Source organism: Mastigoproctus giganteus, chromosome 2, assembly GCF_048544385.1.
Source record: "Mastigoproctus giganteus isolate SK-2022 chromosome 2, ASM4854438v1, whole genome shotgun sequence".
NCBI lineage: Eukaryota > Metazoa > Arthropoda > Arachnida > Uropygi > Thelyphonidae > Mastigoproctus > Mastigoproctus giganteus.
The window spans coordinates 126,258,560-126,283,619 of record NC_143576.1 but is presented as its reverse complement, the minus strand read 5'-3'; the positions used below and the strand labels follow the sequence as shown (position 1 = coordinate 126,283,619).

General features: G+C 36.6%; 1 protein-coding gene across 1 annotated transcript in view; it reads left to right on the top strand.

The window, feature by feature from the left end:
* Positions 1–25,060, top strand: part of Pkn (serine/threonine-protein kinase N) — a 718,384-nt gene that overhangs the window by 152,725 nt on the left and 540,599 nt on the right. Inside the window, exon 5 of the mRNA XM_090368665.1 lies at positions 857–1,008. Within this exon, the coding sequence (XP_090224791.1) occupies positions 857–1,008 (152 nt within the window). The remainder of the gene's footprint in view (positions 1–856; positions 1,009–25,060) is intronic.

Below are 25,060 nucleotides of genomic sequence, written 5' to 3'. Positions count from 1 at the left end.
TTCGGATTGGAAGAAACTAGACCATTAATTACTTTCATGCAAGGAACGTTTGATCTAACTCTAAATACTAATCCCTCAATTTCAAGATCGGGGTACCTCAGTCAATGCTGTTTTCCAGAGACATTTAGATACATTGCAATCACAAGTATACTTCTCTTACTTTAATTATCATAAATCCATTGTATCTTGTCTTCCAGCTGAAATTATGGAAATTTATGGATGATTAATAAAATATTTAAAATACAAAAGCTCTTATTTCATAAACAGTATATACAAATCAAAATCAAACCTAAAAGAAATGCTATGGTTTTTTCACATGAACCATCTGCCGCACATGCTCAGCACGTGGCACTTATTTTTTTTCTGTTCCTAGAATTTGTTTAATGTATGTATCCCTGGAAGTGTAGACATCTCAATATTGTCCATGAATCAGCATTGTGGGAAAGAGGGCCTTTAATGAAGCCGCTTTCATCAAATGCTATCGACAAAAAAAAGGTACTTCAGGACTTGATCAGAGAAGAAGACCTCAAGAATAGGAACAGTTGCCTCCAACAGTAGAATAAAGCTGATCACCTCCTGTAAGGGTAACTCACAAGAAACAGTGTAATTCTTTTTTCATTGAATATACTTGCACTATTATGTGATTGCATGATAGTACCTACTGAAGCATACTGTTTTGTATAGGAATTTGGCAAAAAACAAAACTTCTGTAGGCACCCACTGGTGCCAAATTGACAACCACTGTTTTAGCTTTTCCATAAGAGATTAACAGACTTCTAGTTAAAAGCTGAATAGTGCACATTTTCTGATTTGTATAAATTAATAAGTATTTCTAATCAACTAATTTTATTTTTAGCCAAGATTCCTGAAATTATGTCACCATTAGAACTTAGGATTGAAGAACTTAGGCACCACTTGAAAGTAGAATGTGCAGTGGTTGAAGGGGCAAAAAATGTTATCAGGCTGCTACAAAGTTCCAAAGTTACTGATAGGAAAGCTTTGCAAGAGGTTTGTATTAATGATTTTTGATTACAGTATAGTAAGGTAGTTTGTTTCTACAAATGTGTTCATTTACCCTTTAAGGTTCAGCAACATTTTTAATGTCTCATGTCCAAATATTGATGTAGATGAGAACCAGGAAAACTGAACAATATTCTTTCTAAATCAAGGTTCTTTTATTTGATAACAATAGGACTGTTAGTCTAGTATACATTATATAATGATAATGGTCACTATAAAATGTGGGGGGGGGGAATTGTTTTGATATAATATTTTTAATGCTTTACTTAAGTGGAAAATAGTATATATTTTTCACCTATATCTTTAGCTTTGAAAATTTTTATATTTTGAGTAAGAGAATGAGTGAAGTTGTATGGAGTAATATTTGAAAAAAAAAAAAAAGAAAAAAAGAGTTATTGATATATCAATGATTACATAGTATCGATTTCAAAAAAAAAAAAAAAGAAGTTTTATTCCAGCATTACTTTAATTTATTCTTTATGTTGATTAATTGAATGCAACTTACTTTCAGTTATTTCAGTGATATTCTCTATGGCTAAATTTATGATATTGCGTTTTTGGTATTAAAACAGTCTAATTATAAAGAAGAGGTTTATTTTCAATAATTTTTATGTGTAAAATAAGGAAATAAAGCAGTACAGATATTTAGGTGAATATTTTTCTTAGTTTTAGGGTTACATGCAATCAAATCTACACTTGTTTGGTTTGATTTTTTTGTGGAGGTCTCTTTTTTTTTTCAATTGGCCACCAGTAATGTCAGCCACATGTGACTTTACACCATCTTTTGTAACTCTTTTCTATTGCAAGACGGTGCCATAAAAGGAACCTAAATAAAACTGAACCTTCAAGTTTGTTTCAAAAGTATTTTCAAGTGAGCTGGAAGCATTTCTGAATAATCCTTTTTAAGCAACCTGTGCTTTTCTTTGATTAGATCATATTCACTTATTATCCATCTTAGGGTAGAAATTTTCTAATGTGGCCTGTGCTTTTAACAGGAGAGACTGTTTTTACAGGGATGGAATACACTTGAATAGAACAGACGGGTGCAAGAGTATTTGCTGATGCTATCGAGACAGTATTAGGTGGGTTGGAAAACTGATAGCTTGGAGGGATACATAGACTAATAGATTAACTAGAGATGCAGCTAGAGTTAAAAATGATTCTTGCACTTCTTCTATTCGAACATGCAACACCTTGGAAAGCAAGGTATCATGGATTTCAAGCCCTACTGTTGGTCATCATGGAACAAATGAATACATGGGCTGTGTTAGGGAAACTAACACAGCCCATGTTAGTAAAGGACAGGTGCATTTATGCTTTCATGTACACTAATGCTAGTAGCATAGTATATAAATTTCATGAATTTGAAGTCCTGATTAAGTCATCAAATGTAGACATTAGGGCAGCAGTTCTCAAAATTTCTGAGCCTACGCCTCCCTTGACCTGTAAAATTTTCCCGGTGCCTCCCTTGACATCTATAATTGTGCAATTTCTTATTTTTAATATGTTAATACAATAATTATTAATACTACATGAAATAATAAGCATCTGTAGTTCTAAATTATGTTAGTAATTTAGAACTACATTAGGTAATTCTACATTAGGTTCTACGTAATTTAGAACTACAACTTCTATATTATTAATGATCATTATCAGTAAGTAATCACGCCAAAAACAATAAAAAACACAATCGCACACTGCTGAAACCATATTTTCAGCCATGCAGCTAATGCTATACTATGCAATCTACCTATATATGTCATACATAGTATGCACTAAATTATATATATTACATTACATCATATCAATCATAATTCATCAATCCATTTCAGTAAAATAAAATATTTTTCTTCCAAATGTTTTATCTCATGTTTATATCGAAGTTAGAGTGAGATAGGTGGCAGTAAATGCTTTAAAAAATAGGTTATAAAATTTAATGTTATGTTATGAAAGTTTATTTATATGTATATATTTTTTCATTTATTTATGTTATGTTATGAAAATTACATTTCTGTTAAACTTTTTGCACCTCCTTTTGCACTAATCCGCGCCTCCCCAGGGAGATGCGCCTCCCAGTTTGGAAATTGCTGCATTAGGGGGATATTGGAGACTTGGTCTCACTGAAAAAATGAGGGATGCAGAATTTGAATATGGGAAGTACAATGTGTACAGAAAGGACAAGGAGATGGGATTATACTTTTAGTTAAGATGTGTATTTAATATAAGGCAGTGCATTCAGTCAGCATGAGTGGTCGATGCAATGTTGAGTCAGTTTGGTGTGACATAAGCACTGGGAAAAATGAGTGTAGGAGTGTGTTATAGGTGTAGTGACTCTGATGAGTACAGCAAACAACTGTACAGAGAAATAGTTGGCCAATAAATCAGAATGACTTATAATGGGGGATTTTAACTTTCCAGACATTCACTGCAGTTTGTGGGTTGGTTACTCACTAGCAAGACTTTTGTGCATTTAGTGGATGATTGTTTTCTACAGCATGTTAAAGAGACAGTACTCTTCATCTGGCAATACTCTTCCTCAACAGAGGAAGCAATTCTCTTGATCTGATTATCAGCAGTGATTCTTCATGCATTAAGAACCTGCAGGTAAGAGACTCGGAGTGGCAGTGATCACAGTGTGTGTGTGCTGATGTGAGAATTACTTAAAGACATAACTGCTGTCAACAGTAAATGGAAGAGCTTTTGCTTTTCTGAGGGTGACTGCAGTGGTCTCAGACAGTTTTTAAATTCTGTACAGTGGGACCATCTGATGATGTTACCAACAGGAAATTCTAAATTGAAGCATTCGGGGAAGTAATCGTAGAAGCTTTTAGGCTGTTAGTACCAATTAAGAAATGCTATTCCAGCCTTAGACCTAAATGGATATCAGATGAACTGATGAGACTTATGGCAGAGAAGACAAATGCATGGGATGTATGTAAGTTATCAGGTGATACATACAATAGCCTGTGGTAGATATAAACTAGTCTGTAATTAGAAAGAGTAGAAGTGTAAGAGCAATGGGACAATAATTGGATGGGAGAGATTTGTCACTATTAACTGGCTGGATATAAACAAATTTTAAAGTTTTCACTTTGAAGGAAAAATCAAGTGAAATAAGAGTGAAAAAGAAAAAGTAAAAAAGCAACTTATAACAGGAGCACAGATTTTGAGAACAAGCAGAGAAATGCTATCAGGACCTGGAGCATTCTTTGCAACAACAGCATTGTTTAAAATCCTTCTGACATTTTTTATATTTAGCCGAGGAGCCAATAGAACCATCAGGTTTTATGCGAGATAGGAGTATAGATTGACAAATTTTACGTCCAATAGCTTTGGCCACATACAAGAATGTTTGACTACTGTTTTGACAATAAGCAAGTTTCTGATCTTAGCCTATTCAACCTCTAGTTTGGATTGATTAATAACTGCTTCACAATTGTTGTGAGCTTTAGTGTATGCAGAAATTGAACCTGGCAATTTGAATGCAAGCCAATTTCAGTATTCAACATTGTTATCTTGGACAGCCTTTACATTTATTGGAAAAACAATGGGTTACATAAATGATGAGATTTTAAATTGGAGTGTGGAATAAGATTTCGTTCTTACATTAATGATGTCACTGATGTGATATGAACAAGCAGTGACATCAGAAGATTTAAAACAATAATAGAACTAAGGAAAAGAAGAATAGAAATCTTGCAGATCATTCCATGTTACATTCTTGTAATGCCAAACAATGTGAAACAATGGGAGGGAGGGAGGGAGGGAGGGAGAGAGAGAGAGAGAGAGAGAGAGAGAGAGAGAGAGAGAGAGAGAGAGAGAGAGAGAGAGAGAGAGAGAGAGAGACTTCATTGGAGATAAGACCATCACTGATTTGTGATTTGAGATGCCTAGAGGACCACTAATACTGACAGTGTATGAAGGGTTGTTTGTGAGAAAAAAAATCAAAGGTGTAGGGTGTGTGTGGTTAGGATTGTCTGGTGTTCTGGTCGGTAAAGGAACAATCTGTGTGAAGTCATTAATAATTGCACCAGCCTCAGAATCTGTTCCAGCTGGGCCCATTTGACTACAAAATTGAAGCTAGTTGGAGTTGTAAACTTAAAAAATTACCAAGAAAAATTAGCTTACTGCTAGAATTTGTCTGGAGAAAGTTGTTTCCAAGAAAGGACGTCAGAGTTCCAAGTGATCAGTGGAGTTGGGAGAACGATAGAGGCAACAGATAAATTTGACAGAATAGGGTACGGGGATTTTATGCAAGAGAAGATTGACAAGAATGGATTCCAAATTAGTAAGTCATTCACATGGAATGTCAGAGCAGACATTACCACCTTTAAAGCAAAGCAGCCATAGTTCAAATAATTAGGACAGCTGAAATGAACAGTGGTTGAGGCCATCGATAGGTGGGTTTCTCTAAGAAAAAGTAAGTGGGGGCCTTGTTAGCTGTAGATGAAAATGAATAACATTGAGATTTGAAATGAGACCATGTGTGGAATGAAAAGGAAGTTTTTGGGAAGGTTAGATATTTTTGCTGATAAGTTATATTTGTTTGACTATTTATGAAGCAATCAGTCAATAAAGTAAAAAGTAGCGGGGGGGGGCATGCATATGAAGTAATGAAATTTTTGGATGTGGCATACATGCAGCAAGAATATACTGAGCTTCTTAACATAATATGGTCTCATCAATGATTCCCTTTGATTCTGCTCACACTTCCTCCAGTCACCAGTTTGTACAGTAGAGGTAGCCAGATTATACATTAGCTAATCCAAATGTCTGAAGTTAGATAATGAAGTAGTGATTCTTTATGTTCCTACAAAAAGATTTATTGGAGACAGTTAAAGGTGTTATTGCACAAAAAAGAATTTATGATTCATCTTGAGATATAGATGGGGAACAGGATATTCTTCTTTGTGGATTGAATGCTAATATAAAAATCGTCTATGGTACAGCGAATTAACAGATGATAGGGGACTTGCATTAGTGAAGGTTATTACCTGTTGTGGATTAGTTATCCATAATGAAAGATCAGTTCATTCTACCTCTTGGACTGTAAATGGTGAGTCTAATATAGATGTAGCACTCTGTACATTTAATGGTTCAAGTCACATAAGGAATTGGGAGGTGTTGGCGGAGTCGGTTTCCAATGATCATATCGTTATTGCCTTTGAGTATGCTGAAACTGTGAGACCTGCACAGGTTTACCGAGAAGGCCAGTTGAGGTGCTTTTCTGTATGTACGGCAAATTGGAACTATTTTGATGCTAGGCTGTGGGTACAATAGAGCTTCGATAATCCGAACTAATTGGGACCGGGGGTAGTTTGGACTTCCGATTTGTTCGGATTTTTGAACTTATCAAAAATGCTGTTCTGGAGACTAAAAAAAAATAGGTTTAGTAAATTTAGAAATAAAAACACTGGCCTTAATCTGAGGGACTGCCTAATTTTTTGTTAAAAATTAGGCGGTCCAGATATGGGTTCTCCTAAACTTCGTGTCTGTGTGAACCACAAATAAATGACATCTTCAAGAGATGGGTCATTAGCTGTTTTCATAGTGTTTCTCTTTTTTTTTTTTTGCATCATCTGAATCAAATTTCAATGTGAATTTTAAAAATTTTCCTTGTTTTTTTTAATGTCTGTTATGATTGACTTTCCAATCTAGTAAAATTTTGCTAATGAAGATCCGTTTTCTGCCTTTGAAAGTCTGTTTAAAATCACAACTTTTGTTAATTGTTCAGAATTTCTGCTTCCTTTAAAAAGACAAAGAAAAACTACAGTATGGTAAAATAAAACTCCGTAAAAACTTTGTTCAGAATATTTTTACTCAGTATCTCACTTGCACATATCTTGTTAGTTGCAATTTCTGCATGCCGTGTTCTTTTGTTATTGATAAAATTTTTTTTTGTACTGTTTTATATTTTACAACCACCAAAAAAATGTCAGTGAACAGAAATATCAGTTTACATTACAAAGTGTGTTGAATAACAGATTACAAAGCATTATGTTTAGTTAGTATTTCTACAAATGTGTTCATTAGGTGTCTGGGTATGAGAGTAGCCTGTGCGGACGAAGCTCTTTGACGCTCTTGGAACAGAGAAGTTTTTCCTGATTTATTTTCTGATTTATTAGCTTAAATTGTCATATTAACTTATTTCTAGAGTAGCTTTATATTCCTAGTTACGATACTTAGTTTAAAGTTTAACTTAGACAGAGATTTTGTAGGTATTACTTAGTATCGGTAACGGTATCAAATCCATGTGTTACAAATTGAACGAGAGGTCTTTTTTTTTTTAACCAAATTTAGTCGATTTATTAACCAATTGTTATATTAAATTATCTTCTATAAGTAGATTATAGACCTAGCCAGGATCCTTAGTTTATTCTAAATTGAGATAGCGAGATTTGGAAGCTAATCAATACTTACGAGTCCGTAGAAGTACCGTTCGTGAATTCCCGCCATTTTTACACGATAGCATAACCTTAGTGTAGTATAGTGCATAATATAATATTGTCAATTAATAAGTAAATCTATTAATCTTGATAAACTTTATTGTCAATTAAATTGTACTTTTAACTCATATATATATAAACGACTTAATCGTAACAAATAATTAATACATAACTATAGTGGTACACGTGATATGGAAGTTATATAAAGGGAACTCGTAGAAAACACTATATACCGAAAAAATAAATATAGCGTTATAACTGTTTTGGGGTATAACTTAAGGATTTAATTTTGTTTTGAAATTTTATTGAATTAAATCGGAATCATGACTCAGACCAGAGCAGCAAAGCAAAAGGCTCAAGCTAATGGGAGTGCTGTGGTTCAGGGGAGAACTGAGGAGGTAGTTGCCCCCTCTGAATCACAGTCTTTTAAAATGCACTGTTTGCTTGATGTTTGCGGAGCAGTCGGGTACGGGACATGATACTGCCAAGGGGGATGTCTTTGTGTGTGCACGATGTAAGGAGTGCAAGGAAATCAGGCGACAACTCAGCGTTGTTATGGGCCTTTATGAGAGCTTGAAGAACAGGGTGGATGCCCTCGAAGGAAATAAATTGAGGGGCCCATCAAGCTGTCAGCCGCCCATATCAACGCCAGAGCTTGCACTTTGTCATCAGGCAACACAAAATGGGCAACCCCTTAGGCAGAATACACTGGTCCCACAGGAACTAGTAGTTGTTGGTGACTCTTATCAGGGAAGCGGGGAACATGCTTTTCAAAAAGGATAGGTGGAATAGGACCAGGGTATGTCTGCCAGGGGCAAAGGTTGATGTTGTAGAGCGGATATCATCTTTTAAGGGCACAAAAAGTGATATAGTTGTACACGTTGGCACTAATGATATTAAGAGTAGGAGACCGGCGGAATTACTTAGCAAGTACAGGTCACTGTTGAAAAAAAAGCCGTGAATTAGGGTTGAATTTGAAAGTATCTGCAATTCTGCCCAGAGACGATAGGAGGGAGTATATGATGAGAGCCTTGTCGATCAATTCGGCCCTGGAAAGATTGTGCAAGGCTCAAGGAGTAAAATTTTTTTCAGCCTGGACTGTACTTGTTAACAGGAGAGATTGCTTCTACAGGGATGGGATACACTTAATTAGAAAGGGTGCAAGAATTTTTGCTGATGCTATCGAGGCAGAGTTAGGTGGGTCGGAAAACTGCTAGTTGTGGGGGATACAAGGATAATAGATTAACAGTAGCCACTGGCAGAGGTGGAAGTGATTCTTGCACTGCTTCTGTTGAAATGAGCAGAAGCCTGAAAAACAAGATGCAGGATATTTCAGAGACTGCTGGGAGTCATTGCGGTACAAGTAAACACATGGGTTGTGTTAGGGTAGCCAAGAATAGAAACAGGTGCATGTATACCTGTGTGTACACCAATGCTAGGAGTTTGGTAAATAAATTTGAATTTGAGGTATTGCTCAAAACATCAAAGGCAGATATTGTTGGGATATCAGAGACGTGGTGTCACACAGATATAAGTAATGCGGAACTGGAATTTGGGGAATACAATGTGTATAGAAAGGATAGACAGGACAGGAGGGGAGGAGGGGTTATGCTATTAGTTAAGAAATACATAACATCCAAGGAAGTGAAGCCAGTCAACATCGATGGACAGGGCAGTGTCGAGTCAGTTTGGTGTGACATAAGCATAGGGAAATCAAAATTGAGAGTAGGAGTGTGCTATAGGCCTAATGACTCTGAGGAGTATAATAAGATATTGTACAGGGAAATAGAGTGGGCCAGTAAATCAGAGAGTCTTATAATGGGGGATTTTAATTTTCCAGATATTGACTGGAATTTGTGAGTTGGTCACTTGCACACTAGCAAGGCTTTTGTGGATTTATTGGATGATTGTTTTCTACATTAGCATGTTCGTGAGGCAACAAGAGGGAGCAATACTCTTGATCTGATTATCAGTAGTGATTCTTCATGCATTAAGAATCTGCAGATAAATGAACCACTAGGTGGCAGTGATCACAGTGTGTTGCAGTGGGATTTACTGAAGGAGGTAACTACCATCAGAGGTAAAGGGAAGGGTTTTTGTTTTCGTAAAGGCAACTATGATGGTCTGAGACAGTATTTAAATTCTATACAGTGGGACCAACTGATGATGTTACCAACAGCAAACTCAAAATGGGAAGCATTCAAGGAACTAATCTTGGAGGCTACCAGGGTTTACATACCAACTAAGAAATATTGTTCAAGGTTTAGGCCTAAATGGTTGTCAGATGAACTAATGAGACATATGGCAGAGAAGAAAAATGCATGGGATACATGCAAATTAATGGGTGACATGGAAGCCTATAATAGATATAAGTTGGTCTGTAACCAAGTCACAAAGGAGATTAGGCAGGCAAAGGCAGACTACGAAAAATCCTTGGCAAAGAATGCAAAGAAAAACAGAAAAGAGTTCTTTACCTATTTAAACTCAAGAAGGAAAGGGATGAATCAGATTGCTCCACTGGATATTGATGGTTCAACAGTTGAGGATCCTGCTCAGGTGGCTAACAATCTAAATGAGTATTTTTCATCTACATTCACACATGAGGAGTTATTTAGGAAGGAGAATGATGTAGGTAAAGTAAACATTGGCAGTGAGCTGGATGATTTTGTAATAACTGAGAGGAAAGTGGAGGAGAGATTGTTGAGGATAAACATAAAAAAGGCACCTGGGGTGGATGGGATCTATCCAGTTATATTAAAGGAGGCAGCAACGGAAGTAAGCAAACCCCTCGCAATATTTATGAGAGCTTCTTTGGACTCAGGGGAAGTACCCATAGACTGGAGATGTGCAAATGTAACCCCAATTCACAAAGGAGGATCAAAGGCTGACACAAGTAATTATAGATCTGTTAGTTTAACTTCTGTTCCAGGTAAATTAATGGAGGCACTGGTTAAAGAAGCACTGCAGGATCATCTAGACAAGACTTCAGTTATAGCTCAGACGCAGCATGGTTTTGTTAAGGGCAGGTCTTACCTGACCAATTTGATTGGATACTATGATGTAGTCACAAAAGAACTGGATGCAGGGAATAACTTTGATATTATATATTTGGATCTTAGAAAGGCTTTTGATACTGTTGCACATGGTAGACTGCTGCACAAATTGGAGCAGTGTGGCATTGGAGGCAAATTGCTGCTATGGATAAGGGGATGGTTGAGTGGCAGAAGACAGAGAGTGGTAATCAATGGACACTGCTCAACGTGGACTAATGTTATTAGTGGAGTTCCTCAGGGTTCAGTGTTGGGTCCGTTGTTGTTTTCGGTGTTTATGAATGATATTGATGATGGGATATTAAGTTTAATGTCCAAGTTTGCAGATGATACAAAGGTTGGCTGGGTTGTTAAGGACACCACTGACGCTATGCTGCTGCTGCAACAGGATCTGGAAAGGTTGAACAGATGGGCTGAGAGGTGGCAAATGAAGTTTAACATTGACAAATGTAAAGTACTACATATGGGAAACAGTAACCCCAGAGCAACGTATCAACTCTGCGGTACTACACTGACAGTGGTGGAGAATGAAAAGGACCTGGGGGTAATTGTGCAGGCAGATATGAAGTTCTCTGAGCAGTGCAGACGAGCTCTGAGAGTAGCTCATGGTGTCTTGTCAATGATATACAGGAATTTTTCTAGCAGGGATAAGGAGGTGATTATTCCCTTGTATAAGGCCACATCTTGAGTACTGTATACAGGTCTGGAGGCCTCATTTCAAGAAGGATGTAGAGCTGCTGGAACGGGTACAGAGAAGGGCAACAAGATTAGGGAATGGAACAAAGGGTTGCTCTTACGAAGAAAGGCGTATGTTTTGCAAATTACAGAGTCTGGAGACTAGGCACCGGCGAGGTGATCTGATAGAGGTGTATAAGGCTTTGAATGGTTTGAGCATGCTCAGTGCCAATGGGATTCTTCGTCTTGCTCAGAATAATCAGCTCAGAGGGCATAAATTCAAATTGAGGAAGGACGGATGTCGGATAGATGTGCGGAAATTTGCCTTTGGCCAGCGGGTGGTTGGTTGGTGGAACCGACTTCCATCACTTGTTGTTGAAGTTGATAGCCTAAACAAATTTAAGGCTGAACTCGGCAGGTATTTTGAGCGAACGGAGGGGTGAAATGGGAGTGTTGTGTGTTTTTTTTTTTTTTTTTTTTTTTTTTTTGGCTGATGCTGAATAAGCTTTCTTTCTTGCATCATATGCCTCTACTAATGCTAATCAACTCTTCAAGATTCAGCAACATTTTTAATGTCTCATGTCCAAATATTGATGTAGATGAGAACCAGGAAAATTGAACAATATTTTTTTATAAATTGAGGTTCTTTTATTTGATAAGAATAGGACTAGTATACATTAAGAATAGGTCTAGTATATGTTATATAATGATAATGGTCACTATATGTATGTTAATTAAACTGTGTATGTAAGCGTAAGTTTATTTTTATTTCGCTATTCTGTGGATAATATTCTTCCGATTTTCATGTATCATTTAATTTTGTTAATTGGTAAGGGAAAAAAAAAAGGTGTAAATTTGTGCTTTATATCTATATTTTTATAGCCTGTAGATAATATTCCTCTGATTTTTGCTTATTAGAATTGCTGTTTAATGGAATCAAAATTCAATTCGCAAACGTGATCACAATAACTGGCATTTACTGTAATTGTTTTATGGCATCAGCATAAAAAAAAATACTGGGCCGTTCGGATTACTGACGTTTCAAATTACTGACACTTGGATTTTCGACGCTCTACTGTATTTTTTGCAGATGTCAATACTGATACATTGGCCTGTTTGAATAGTACAAAGGTAGCATCGGTACTCCAAAACTGGAGTAATGTTCAGCCTTGTCAGAACTTCTGTGTAGTATGTTTGATTGATGTTCTGATTTGATGGGACATAGAGCCATAATAATTTTTTAATATCGAAGCAAACAAGACGCATGATTTTCATTTTTGATCTTGACATTCTTGCTCTTTGGTATGGGGAATTGTTTGTTCTTCCGTTGCATTCACTGCCTTTTAGAGTTTGGGTTGTTCTGAAACAGCCAGCTTTTATCATAAGCATTCAAAGTCTGGATCTTCAGTTTTTTTTTAAATGTTTTCACAAACTTGGAATCTTCTCATTCTTTGATCTTCATTCATAATTTTTGGCACCACCTTGGCAAACACTTTTCTCATGCCTAAATTGTCAGTTAAAATTTGTCTAACTTTTTCTATGTCCATAAGTTTGTAAGTTCTGATGGAACCATTCTAATGCTTAAATGACGATCACTTTTAATCAAGGGCCCTCTCCATAGCCAGGTGGGCAAGAGCAGCAGTGCATAGCACACGCTTCTTGATCAGACCGGGGTTTGAGCCCGTGACCACCAAATATGGAGGATGCGGAAAGGTCAGGAAATGACCACCGCATATCCCTGGAGCAATATGGCCTCAGTTGCTAACACTCCTAAAAACCAAATAACAACAACATAATAACTACTTCTAATCAATTTCCTTACTCAGTCCACATTTTCATCAGTTTTAATGGTTACCAGATGGCCTGGTCATTCATCATCTTCCACATTTTCCCTTCCTTCTAAAGATCTTTTATGCCATTCAAACACATGAGCTCTTGACATATACTTTTCCATAAACTTGACGTAACAACTCATAACTTTCAGTTGGTGTTTGCTTTAGTTTTGTTAAAAATTTGAAGTTGATTCATTGTTCAGTTCTTTTGTCTGTCATATTTCCAGCATACTGCAAAAACACAAGGTAATGAAAACCTGTCTCACTGCAAAGCACATTGTAATGTGACTTAGCAGACAACTATAGAAAGGTTCAAGGTTCACTGCTGTGCCTTTATTTCCCAGGTGGTACTTGGCGTGTAATGACTGTGCATGCTCAGTCTCGTTATTTAATAGCAATACCTTGTTACACAGTTGAGGTTAAAACATGCATCAGAAATTCAGTGGAAGATAAGAACAACTTTTTTTCTTCAGTTGGGATGTTAACATTGTTTAAAATCCAAAGTAGTGGGGGGGATGTCTTTTGTCTGTCCCTACTTCAGACATCTATTTCTTCACGGCAGTAGAATAGATAACAATATTCTCATAATACCACTTATTTGGAAAGATTGTTTCTAGTCCTGTTGATAAATGGAGTAATTTCTGTGGTCTCTTTAATTAGGGCTAAGTTCTTAGGCAGAAATAAAGGGCATGGTATTGTGAGACAACATCCCTCCTACAGAGTTATTTCATTCCCTCCCTCAGCTGAACAATATTCGCATAATAATGTACTGTCAAGTATGCAGTGTGTGTGTGTGTGTGTGTGTGTGTGTGTGTGTGTGTGTGTGTGTGTGTGTGTGTGTGTAAGGAAATGTGAAGCTACATTATGCCCATGTAAAAACATCAGAATAAAGACCTGCCAAGTAGTAGAGAACATTAAAAAAAAAAAAAAAAAAAAAAACATTTACTGCTAATGTATTTTCTATCCAAAGCTATAAATGTTAGCTAGATTGGGCAAAGGTAAAGAAAGCCAACACGAGAATGATAAAGAAACGTCTGATTACTTATATGGAAAATTAGTTTCCCGATATGCCACTCTAGTGCTGCTCGTTCGGTAAACAGACGCTAGGTGTTATCGGTCTGGAGCAAAGTCAAGAATGATTTATTGATTGACAGGTAGGCATGGCAAATGATGTGCTGATTGGTGTGCAAACACAATACACGATAACATCGGGTTAGTATCATTTTAGTAGCACTAATGGTAACTTGCCCTAATGAACACTTTCCATAATGGTGAAAAAAGGTCAGGTTACCTCCACTTGAATCCCATGGGAGCTTGAACCCCTCCCGAAACGGAGGGGGTAACCTAATCTTTTTTATTTAGAATCATGGGACTAGCGTATAAATTGTTTATTAACAAAATATTATTTTTTTATTACAGTACTTTTTATTTTTAAAGACACTCGTGCAGATACACATGTATCATAATGTCAATCAACACCTGAACAACTATTCACTATATATATATATATATATATATATATATATATATATATATATAAAAAAGAAAGATTCTATATATAGAATCTTTCTTTTCATGTATTATTTCCTAACCTAACGTTTAAGGTTAGGTCACTAAATATAAGGAAACCGTTTCTATTATTTCCTAACTTACCATTTAAGGTCAGGTTATGAAATATAATGAAAAATAAAGAAACCTTTTCCTTTTTTCGTAACCAAACCTAAATCAACAGTATAGTAAAAACACTCATGAACTCCAAAAATCTGCTTTTAATAATGAGAAAAAAACATAAGGAAGAGCATAAAAATGAACAGAATGAAACGTTTATTAATTTAGTTTTCATCAAAAAATCAACCAACATTTTATTTTCCTTACAAATTTCTTCCATCTTTAAAAGATTCATCGCTACTATTACCTGTTTACCATTCATTACAAAACTATTATGCACTGTTCTTCACTCGTAATGCCACATTATAATGTTGCATTACAGTACACATTATAATGCCACCCAACGGCTACACAGTAGCTTGTCCTCTGTTGCGCCCACCACCAGTCATTTCATCGTTTGCCCTGCCTACCTGTCAATCAATATATCCTTCTCGATTTCGGCTCCAGACCGATAGCACCTACCGTCTGTTTACTGAGCAAGCAGCTCTAGAGTGTCGGGAAACTAATTTTCTGCGTAAGTTATCCGACGTTTCTCGTTGTTCTCGTGTTGGCTTTCTTTACCTTAGCCCTAGATTGAAATAAAACATATTTTATGATTTTCACTTTTAATTTTGTATTAAAGAAATTTCTTTGGTAGGCCTGCTTCTTGTATATGTCTGTCACCCTCTTCAACACCACCTTCCTAATCCATTACTTGTAATGACTTAGTGCTCCCTTTTAACATTAGTGTACTGATTGGGACTAGGTGTAGTATAACAAGACACAAGTTTTCTAACTAAAATGTCTAGGAAGGGAAGAAATTAACCTCCCTTTCCAAAGTAAACTGAATTTTGGTTTTAAACCCATTGAGCTATGCTAATGCCATGTGCTCATAGCTGGCCCTAATTAATGTGAATGTGTCATCCACATATCAGCACCTGGAGGATAGGTGTGGAAATAAGCTAAAATCTTTGTTTCATGATCTTGTATTACTAAATCTGCCACTGTAGAATCAATAAGCCCACTCCTTGCCACCTATCTATGCCACATGGAGAACATCATGTCAACCTAAATCAAGACACCTGAATTCCTTTTTTTCTCTACTGTTTTTAACCTAGCCTTTTCAAATGTATATTATTTTTGGTTTGCTATGCCCCAAGTGTAAGACTACATTTTACTACATTAAATCATAGCTGCAGTTTTTCTGACCATCTTTGAGACCTACAACAGAAAGAAGAGTAAGTTCTCCTGGAGGAGTACCATTAACCACTTTCCCAGTCCGTTCTTCTTCTGCAAATTTTCATATCATTATGAAAATCAGAAATAACAATCCCAGACCTGATCCTTGGAAACCTGCTCACTTTTAACATTTACCAAATCTGAAGAGCAATCATTCATTGCAACCCTTTGTCTCCTCCTCTCTTGCAGCCACCCTGCAGGGCACCTCTGTAGCCAGGTGGGAAGGAGCAGCAGTGCATAGCACACGCTTCTTGATTAGACTAGGGTTCGAGCCCGTCACCACCAAATACGGAGGATGCGGAAAGGTCAAGGGAATGACCACCACATATTCCTGGAGCAATATGGCCTTAGTTGCTAATGCTCCTAAAAACCAAATAACAAACAAGCCACCCTGCAGTTATTTAAGAATCTTACCCATGATTCCAACACGGTACAGCTTATTTTGTAACCGTTTGTGTGTTACTGAAGTACGAGTAAACATTGTTGCAATTATTCCTACATCCGGCTCATGTGTAACTGTATCAGAATAGTTAAGCACTATTTCCCCTTGATAAAGCATTTTTTTTTTTTAGTATCCTTCAAAATTCAGTTTATTTCTAATTGTCCTTGTATTGCATTCTTGATCATTTCCTCCATAATTTTCCCTACCACTGTAGAGCCATACTGATACTCTGGGTCTTCACTCTTAATACAACAATTAACCTTAATAGTTTACTGCACTCTCTTGCCACCTCCCTCAAAGTTATTGTGAGGACATTAACTCCAGGAGCTTTATTTTCCCTTAGTCTTGAAATATTGAGTTTGACTAGACGAGCAGAAAATCGTATTTAACTGCTAAATCATATTATAATTTTTTTCCAGTAGAATAATTACTTTGTTTTGGCATGAAATTGAGGAGGAAGCAGATGCCCTAAGTTTGAATAAACTGTCTGTACCACTTGTAAGAAGATAATATAACTGTATGGATGAAGGAAATAACCCACAAACCTTTGAGACACCAAACTGTGGAATGAGGGTTTTCTTTGAATTTGTGGATACCATTCTTCACACCTTTGAAGAGTGCTGCAGAATATTACCAGCATTATTATTATTATTATTTCTCTTATATTATTTCTCCCTGATTGGGGGGTTCCTCTTCGTAACGGGTATTGCTACTAAGTACACAGGGTGGTTGTTGTTATGTCTTGTGTTACTGTTGATCGAGGAACTCTGATTATCCTACAGGTGTCCAGGATTGCAACTTTCTGAAGTTCCTTGTAGGTGTTTGCTGGGAGACCTATTGCTGCTAGGCTGTTATGTAGGGTCTTTGGCACCATACCTGTGGTTGACACAATGATCGGGATGGTTGTTACTTGCTGCATATACCACATCTCTTTGATCTCCTGACTTAGGTTTGTGTACTTCTTGATTTTTTCCCCATGGGTTTTCTGCAGGTTGCCAATGTTGGGTACCGCTATGTCAATCAGATAGGTAGCTTTTTCCTTCTTGTCCACAAGGGTTATGTCCGATCTGTTGTGTGGGATTGTCCTGTCCGTTATTATGGAGCGGTCCCAGTACAGTTTGTGGGTTGCTGTCTCTAGTACAGTTTGGGATTTGTACTTGTAGTACAGTACATTTCCTTCGATCAACTGGTATTTCCTTGCTAGCTTCTTATATATTATCTTGGCTATCTGGTCGTGTCTATGAGTGTACTCAGTCTGAGTGATCACCTAGCATCCCGCAGTGATGTGTTGGATTGTTTCTGACGCCAAGTGGCATTGTCGACATGTGTCATCGGACACTCTGGGCTCCTTAGAGATGTATTTTCTATAGTTTCTGGTGTTGATTACCTGGTCTTGCACGGCGAGCATGAATCCTTCAGTTTCAAGGGAGAGCATCCCGTTCGTGAACTCTATGTAATCTTGATGGAGATCATTGTGGTGTCTGCCATGGAATGTCTTTTCTGCCCATCTTTCTAGCTTCGTTTGTGCCTCCTGGTTGGGGGGGGGACTTCTTGCTTAGGTTGAGTGGGGTATATTGCTTGTGTATCTTCCTTTTGGCCTGGTGGAGTGCTGCCGTGTGTTTCTGAAACTAATCCTTCAGGTTAACTATTGCTGTCTTCTGTTGCCCAATGAGGTCTATCAGGCTCCTTCTTTCTGGGCAATTGTCATCTCTCCACGGCAGATTTCGGGTGGTGTTGGCGGCTCTTGGTCATCATTGTTCTTGTCTTTCTCATGATATCCTCCAGCTCTGTTTTAGTCCAATCTATGACCCCGAAGGAGTATGTTAGCACTGGGACCGCATAGGTGTTTATAGCTTTATTATTATTATTATTATTATTATTAGCCATATGGTGCAAGGAAGCCTGAGGCTTATTCTGCACCAGCCAAAAAAAAAAAAAAAAAAAAAACCCCGAGTTATCCTGAGAGAGAGAGAGAGAGAGAGAGAGAGAGAGAGAGAGAATCAGAAATAGAAAGGAATTGCCAAGAAAGAGAAGAATGATGATATCCAGCTCAGGACTTATTCTTAATGCTCAAGAAAATTGAAGAACTGGTTAAATATTTGGTATGAAACAAGCAACAAAATGTATGTATATAATCAATTTGGGGTTGATTAAATTTTATGGTTGATCAAATTTAAAGTTTACAAGCATAAACATCAGTTTATGCTTGTAAACATTTGCAAAACTAGAAAAAAGAAAGTCAATGACTCTGACCCAAAAATATGCATTTTGAAGTTAACAGTTTTCTGTTAATGCCAATTGAAATAGCTAAAAGGTATGAGGTTGCATCACATTGTACCAGTTATAACTTAAGTAGAACAAAGTTTTTTGGCATGTTAATAAGGATAAAGATTTATTTATAGTTAGTAAAAGAGAATTGAATCACCCTGCTGTTTTTTGAAAAGATACAAATACACTAGAATTTCTTGTGAATATGTTTGTAAAGCAAAACTCAATGTCACAACACCTTCACAAGTTGTGAATAGTTGTCATCTTGTGTTTACTTTCATGTAATTATTAGCAATAAATTGGAGGATTATTACTGTGTAAGCACCGTTAATCATAATGACTGGTTTAGTATTTTGTTATTTTTTAGAAATAGAAAATTAAAAAATTTCATTTTCTAATTTTTTATTCAAAAAAATTTATCACTGAATAAGATTTAAAAGTAGTTGACTCAATAGTACATAAATCTAATAAAGATAATTAGCTAAATATGCAATCAGCCTTCAAAAAATATAACAATGCTAGTAAATGTTAATGTTATAGGCCTCCCCAAAACTTTAGGAACTCATGCCTACGAATATAATTAGTTTATTGGTCAGCGATTGTTGACCAATAAACTGGCACTAATGTTCATTTATGTATAAACCATGATTGTTGACTTTTCCCAGAGAGGCTTAAATAACAAAAAGAGTTAATAAGAAGAATGATAATAACCCACGTGTACATACAGACAGGCAGAGATATATCAGTATACAGATAGTTCCCGCTTTACGAGTTCCCGGGTTTATGAGTTTTTTCCCCAAGTATCAACAAAATCGATAATATGTGAACATTAATTACAAAAAATGAATGTTAAACTCTCATAAATATCGCATTCACACCACGTGCATAGCTATACAATACAGTGTACCCCGCCTTACGGTATTAATCAATTGCAGACACACCCATTGTATCGGTAAAATATCGTAATGTGAACCCAATAACACATTGTTTTTTGGTAATTCGTTTCAAGATCTCGGAAGTTGAAATAATTTTCACTGTATAACTAAGCTTTTTATCTTTCTAAAATGTCATTTTTAAGGTCATGAGCGTGACCTTAAGGCCACATAAAAGGTCGTGGTTTGTAAATTGTATTAGTTACCATTTCAAATCATTAAAATGCACTACACTTTCATTGTTATCGTATGTTCTGTTATAAGAATCAATTTTAAATGCCTTTGTGATATTTTTCTAAAGCACATTTCTTGGAGGTCACGACCATAAAACAATAAAAACAATTTGAACTTTCCGGTTTATTTGGCCTTTCTGTTACTGCAAGCAGTTATCAATGGGTACGAAACTCGATCTTCTTGCATTTGCGAAAATACCGACAGCTGGAATTCTGTGGTTTTTTACGTTATGGTGAAATGTGTTTCCCCTTTACTGAAATCTTCAATCTTTAAAAAAACAAATTTTCAGAATCTTCTCTTCATTCCTTTTATTTTAAGCTTCGGAAACTTATTACTCCACGCGAATCGTGTTAGTTGCAATTTGTGCGTTCCGTCAAAAAACGCTTATGCATTCAATTGTGAAGTTTATAATTAAAAGAGAAGCTTATCTTGGAAACAAACACCTTTTGAAGCATTTCTGAAGAAGACGACTTCTTGTGCAACAAACCAACGAGTGCCGAGCCAATAATAAGTGATCAACGAGTGTGCATTAGTTGATGATGATGAAGAATAAACATTCTTCAATGTTTGTAAGTCGTAAATAACTTCTCTATTATTATAATTTGCTTGATTTTACAGGCTATGTTTTCATTTCTTTCATTAAATCAATCATTGTTTAAACATAAACTAATTAGCTAGCTAATTTCATTGGGGATTTTAATTTCCCGTATATTGACTGGAATTTGTGGGTTGGTCACTCACACACTAGCAAGGCTTTTGTGGATTTATTGGCTGAGTGTTTTCTACAGCAGCATGTTTGTGAGGCAACTAGAGGGAGTAATACTCTTGATCTGATTATCAATAGCGATTCTTCATGCATCAAGAATCTGCAGATAAAGGAACCACTAGGTGGCAGTGATCACAGTGTGCTGAAGTGGGATTTACTCAGAGGTAACTACCATCAAGGGTAAAGGGAAGGGTTTTTGCTTTCGTAAAGGTGACTACAGTGGTCTGAGACAGTATTTAAATTCTATACGGTGGAACCAACTGTTGATGTTACCAACAGCAAATTCAAAATGGGAAGCATTCAAAGAATTAATCTTGGAAGCTACTAGGCTTTTCATGCCAACAAAAAAATATTGTTCAAGATTTAGACCTAAATGGATGTCAGATGAACTAATTAGACGTGACAGAGAAGAGAAATGCATGGGATACATATAAATTAACATGTGACACAGAAGTCTGTAATAGATATAAGCTGGTCTGTAACCAAGTTACAAAGGAGATTAGCCAGGCAAAGGCAGATTACGAGAAATTTTTGGCAAAGGATGCAGAGAAAAACAGCAAAGAGTTCTTTACTTATGTAAACTCTAGCAGGAAGGGGATGAATCAGATTGGTCCACTTGATATCGATGGTTCAACTGTTGATGATCCTGCTCAGGTAGCTAACAAACTAACTGAATATTTTGCATCGACATTCACACATGAGGAGTTATTCAGAGAGGGGAATGCCAGAGGTGTATTCAACTCTGGCAGTAAGCTAGATAATCTTGTAATAACTGAGAGGAAAGTGGAGGAGAAATTGTTGAAGGTAAACACAAGAAAGGCACCTGGGGTGAACGGAATCTATTCCAGTTAAATTAAAGGAGGCAGCAAAGGAAGTAAGCAAACCCTTAGCCATAGTTATGAGAGCTTCCCTGGACTCAGGGGAGGTACTCATGGACTGGAGATGTGTAAATGTGACCCCAATATACAACGGAGGATCAAAGGGAGACCAGGTAATTACAGACCTGTAGTTTAACTTCTGTTCCAGGGAAATTAATGGACGCACTGGTTAAAGAAGCATTGCAGGATCATCTAGACAAGACTTCAGTTATAGCTCGGACACAGCATGGTTTTGTTAAGGGGAAGTCTTGTCTGACTAATTTGAATGGATTCTATGATGTAGTCACAAAGGAACTGGATGCAAAGAATAACTTTGATATCATATATTTGGATCTTAGAAAAGCCTTTGATACTGTTGCACATGGATGACTGCTGCAGAAATTGGAGCAGTGTGGCATTGGAGGCAAATTGCTGCTATGGATAAAGGGATGGTTGAGTGGGAGAAGCGAGAGAGTGGTAATCAATGGACACTGCTCTTCGTGGACTAATGTTATTACTGGAGTTCCCCAGGGTTCCGTGTTGGGTTCATTGTTGTTTTCTGTATTCATTAATGATACTGATGGTAGTATATCAGGCTTAATGTCCAAGTTTTCATACGATACGAAGGTTGGCAGTGTTGTTAATGACAGTAATGATAGTACACTGCTGCAACAGGATCTAGAAAAGTTGAGCAGATGGGCTGAGAGGTGGCAAATGAAGTTTAACCTTGACAAATGTAAAGCATATGGGAAGCAGTAATCCCAGAGTAACGTATCAACTCTGTGGTACCACACTGACAATGGTAGAGAATGGAAGGTACAAAGTACCTTCCATTTGTACTTGGGGGTAATTGTGCAGGCAGATATGAATTTTTCTGAGCAGTGCAGATGGTCTGCAAGAGTAGCTCATGGTGTCTTGTCAATGATATACAGGAATTGTTCCTATCAGGGATAAGGAGGTGATTATCCCCTTGTATAAGGCAATGGTCAGGCCAAATCTTGAGTACTGTATACATGTCTGGAGGCCTCATTTTAAGAAGAATGTAGAGCTGTTGGAACGAATACAGAGAAGGGCAACAAGATTAGTGAATGGAACAAAGTGTTTCTCTTATGAAGAAAGGCTTAAGTTTTGCAAATTACAGTGTCTGGACACTAGGCACCTGCAAGGTGATCTGATTGAGGTGTATAAAGTCTTGAATGGTTTGAGCATGCTCAATTCGGATGGAATTCTTCCTCTTGCTCAGAATAATCGCCTGTGAGGGCATAAATTCAAATTGAGGAAAGACGGTTGTAGGATAGATGTGCGGAAGTTTGCCTTTAGCCAGCGGGTGGTTGGTTGGTGGAACAAACTTCCATCTGTCGTTGTAGAAGTTGATAGCTTAAATAGATTCAAGGCAGAACTTGACAAACATTTGGAGCAAGTGGATGGGTGAAATAAGGGTTTTGTGTTTTTTTTTTTTTTTTTTTTTTTGGCTGATGCTATATAAGCTTGCTTTCTTGCATCATGTGCCTTTGCTAATGCTAATTGTTGAAAACATAACCCCTATTTTTAACCTTATGTCTATGGGAAATAAATTCCTGCTTTGTGAGCATGCGCTCGGAACGAATTAACTCGTAAAGTTGAGAACTACTTGTAATATAATTTAGCTCCTAGATTTAACCTTGCTTACTATAAAATATTATAATCTTAAGTAAAATTAGAAAAGAACAACTAAGCCTAAAATGTTTCTTTCCTCACTTGCTGCCAACTGATTTTGATCAAGTTTCTTGTGGTAAAAGAGGTATATCCACCATAACTAACCTGACGTCCACATTGTTCTTAACAATGCAAGCTCTTGATCAGAATGCACAATTAGACATAATTTACTTGGATGTTTTCTCTCAATTTGACACTGTTAATACCTCTCTTTTGCTATCTATTCATAAATTTTATTCAATGTCTGGCAGTATTTCAGCTTTTTTGAAGAACTCTGTTCTAAATAGAAAATTAATATTGAATTTCTCTGATCACTTATTATATTAAAATTATTTGCTGGAATTTCTCAAGGAGGTACTTTATCCGTCCTTTTGTTCAATGCTGTGATGCATCCCCTTCTTCACTAGCCTTCCAGTCATTATATTTATGCTCACAATTTGAAGGTATGGTCATATGTCACTTTTTGATGAAGTGATCTTTAAAAACTAAAGTTTTAACAATTGTTTGAAGATAATTGTTAATTGCTTTGCTGCCTTTGGCCTTGTACTCAATCCATCAAAATCAGCACATCTCTCTCTCTCTCTCTCTCTCTCTCTCTCTCTCTCTCTCTCTCTCTCTCTCTCTCTCTCTGTTTGTAAAATAAAAGTTCAGTTTCTTTTTTTTTCTCTTATTGGAAACTTTTGTCCCAGATGTCTCTATACATCATAATCTTGGTATGATGTACAGAAATTTTGGGCCAAAGAGATATTATCTTTGATTCAAACTTTTTGTTTTATAGTCAATCACAGATTTCCAAAATTAAAACAAGACATTCTGTTGAATCAAAAAATGGTAATAAAAATTTTTTGATTTACTAACAAATCATTACTTGTTAAATCCATTGAATCTTTAATGTTGTATAGCTCAGTTATTTTGCTGCTACTGCTGTGTCTGCCAATAAAAAATATTTTCTGTTGAGTTGAAAATTTTAAAATGGACTAGCATAAAAGCAGGATTTGAAGTCTCATAGTCAAGATCCACCCTGTATTGTAATTAAATTATATACCGATGTCAAACTAATTTTTGGAGAAACTAAAATTGATTGTGAAAATAAACTCCACTGTGTCAGCTCTTTGAATTTGGAAAAACAAATTGGAATAAGAATCCCAACCAGAAGACATGAGATTAAAGCCACCCTTCTTCCTACTTTACTCTAGAATTAAAAATGAAATTGAGAATGAAGTTGATTCTATATTGTCATTATGACACTAAATATGTCAAAACAGTACTAAATGTAATACTCCTCTGACTGTTGACTGGTATCACTCCAATGCCTTTTTGAATGGGTGGATAGTCATGCTTTCCAAATGATGGGGAAAATTCTGCTCAGTACAATTAATACAGCAGTTAAATCTAACCAAACCACTTAGCATTATATTTAATTAATGTAATCAATGAAATATAACCATAAGTGGTTGCAATATGTATATGCTATCATATTAGTCTCAACCATGAAGTATATGGAAGGTTTCACGATATGGAGTTGTGTCAAGGTTCATACTTGGTATGTTGGTGGTTGTGACTGAAACCACAATCCACTTTCATGTTTATAGGCTATCTAGTGTGGCAATACTGTGGGAATTTGTCCTGTCAGTACCACCATGACAATGCTCAGTAATAGATAGCAATTCCGAAAGTACTTATCCTACAGTAGGTCATATAGTTTGTGGACATTGATGTTAGAGGTAGAATGGCTGGTTCAGAGCCTGCACTTCAATTTCATTGGAAACCTGTGTTATAAATTTGAGTGTCCGATTAGGCTGCGGCTAAAATGGCTTTCTTCCAGACTGACTCTGGTGGTTGCTTTGCACGAGGAATAGAGGTGCATTCCAGCCAACTCCTACCATAAGTTGATAGTAAGCAGGCCCAGGAGGGGCTAGGATGTAATTTTTGAATTAAGTTTTTTTTACAACCTGAT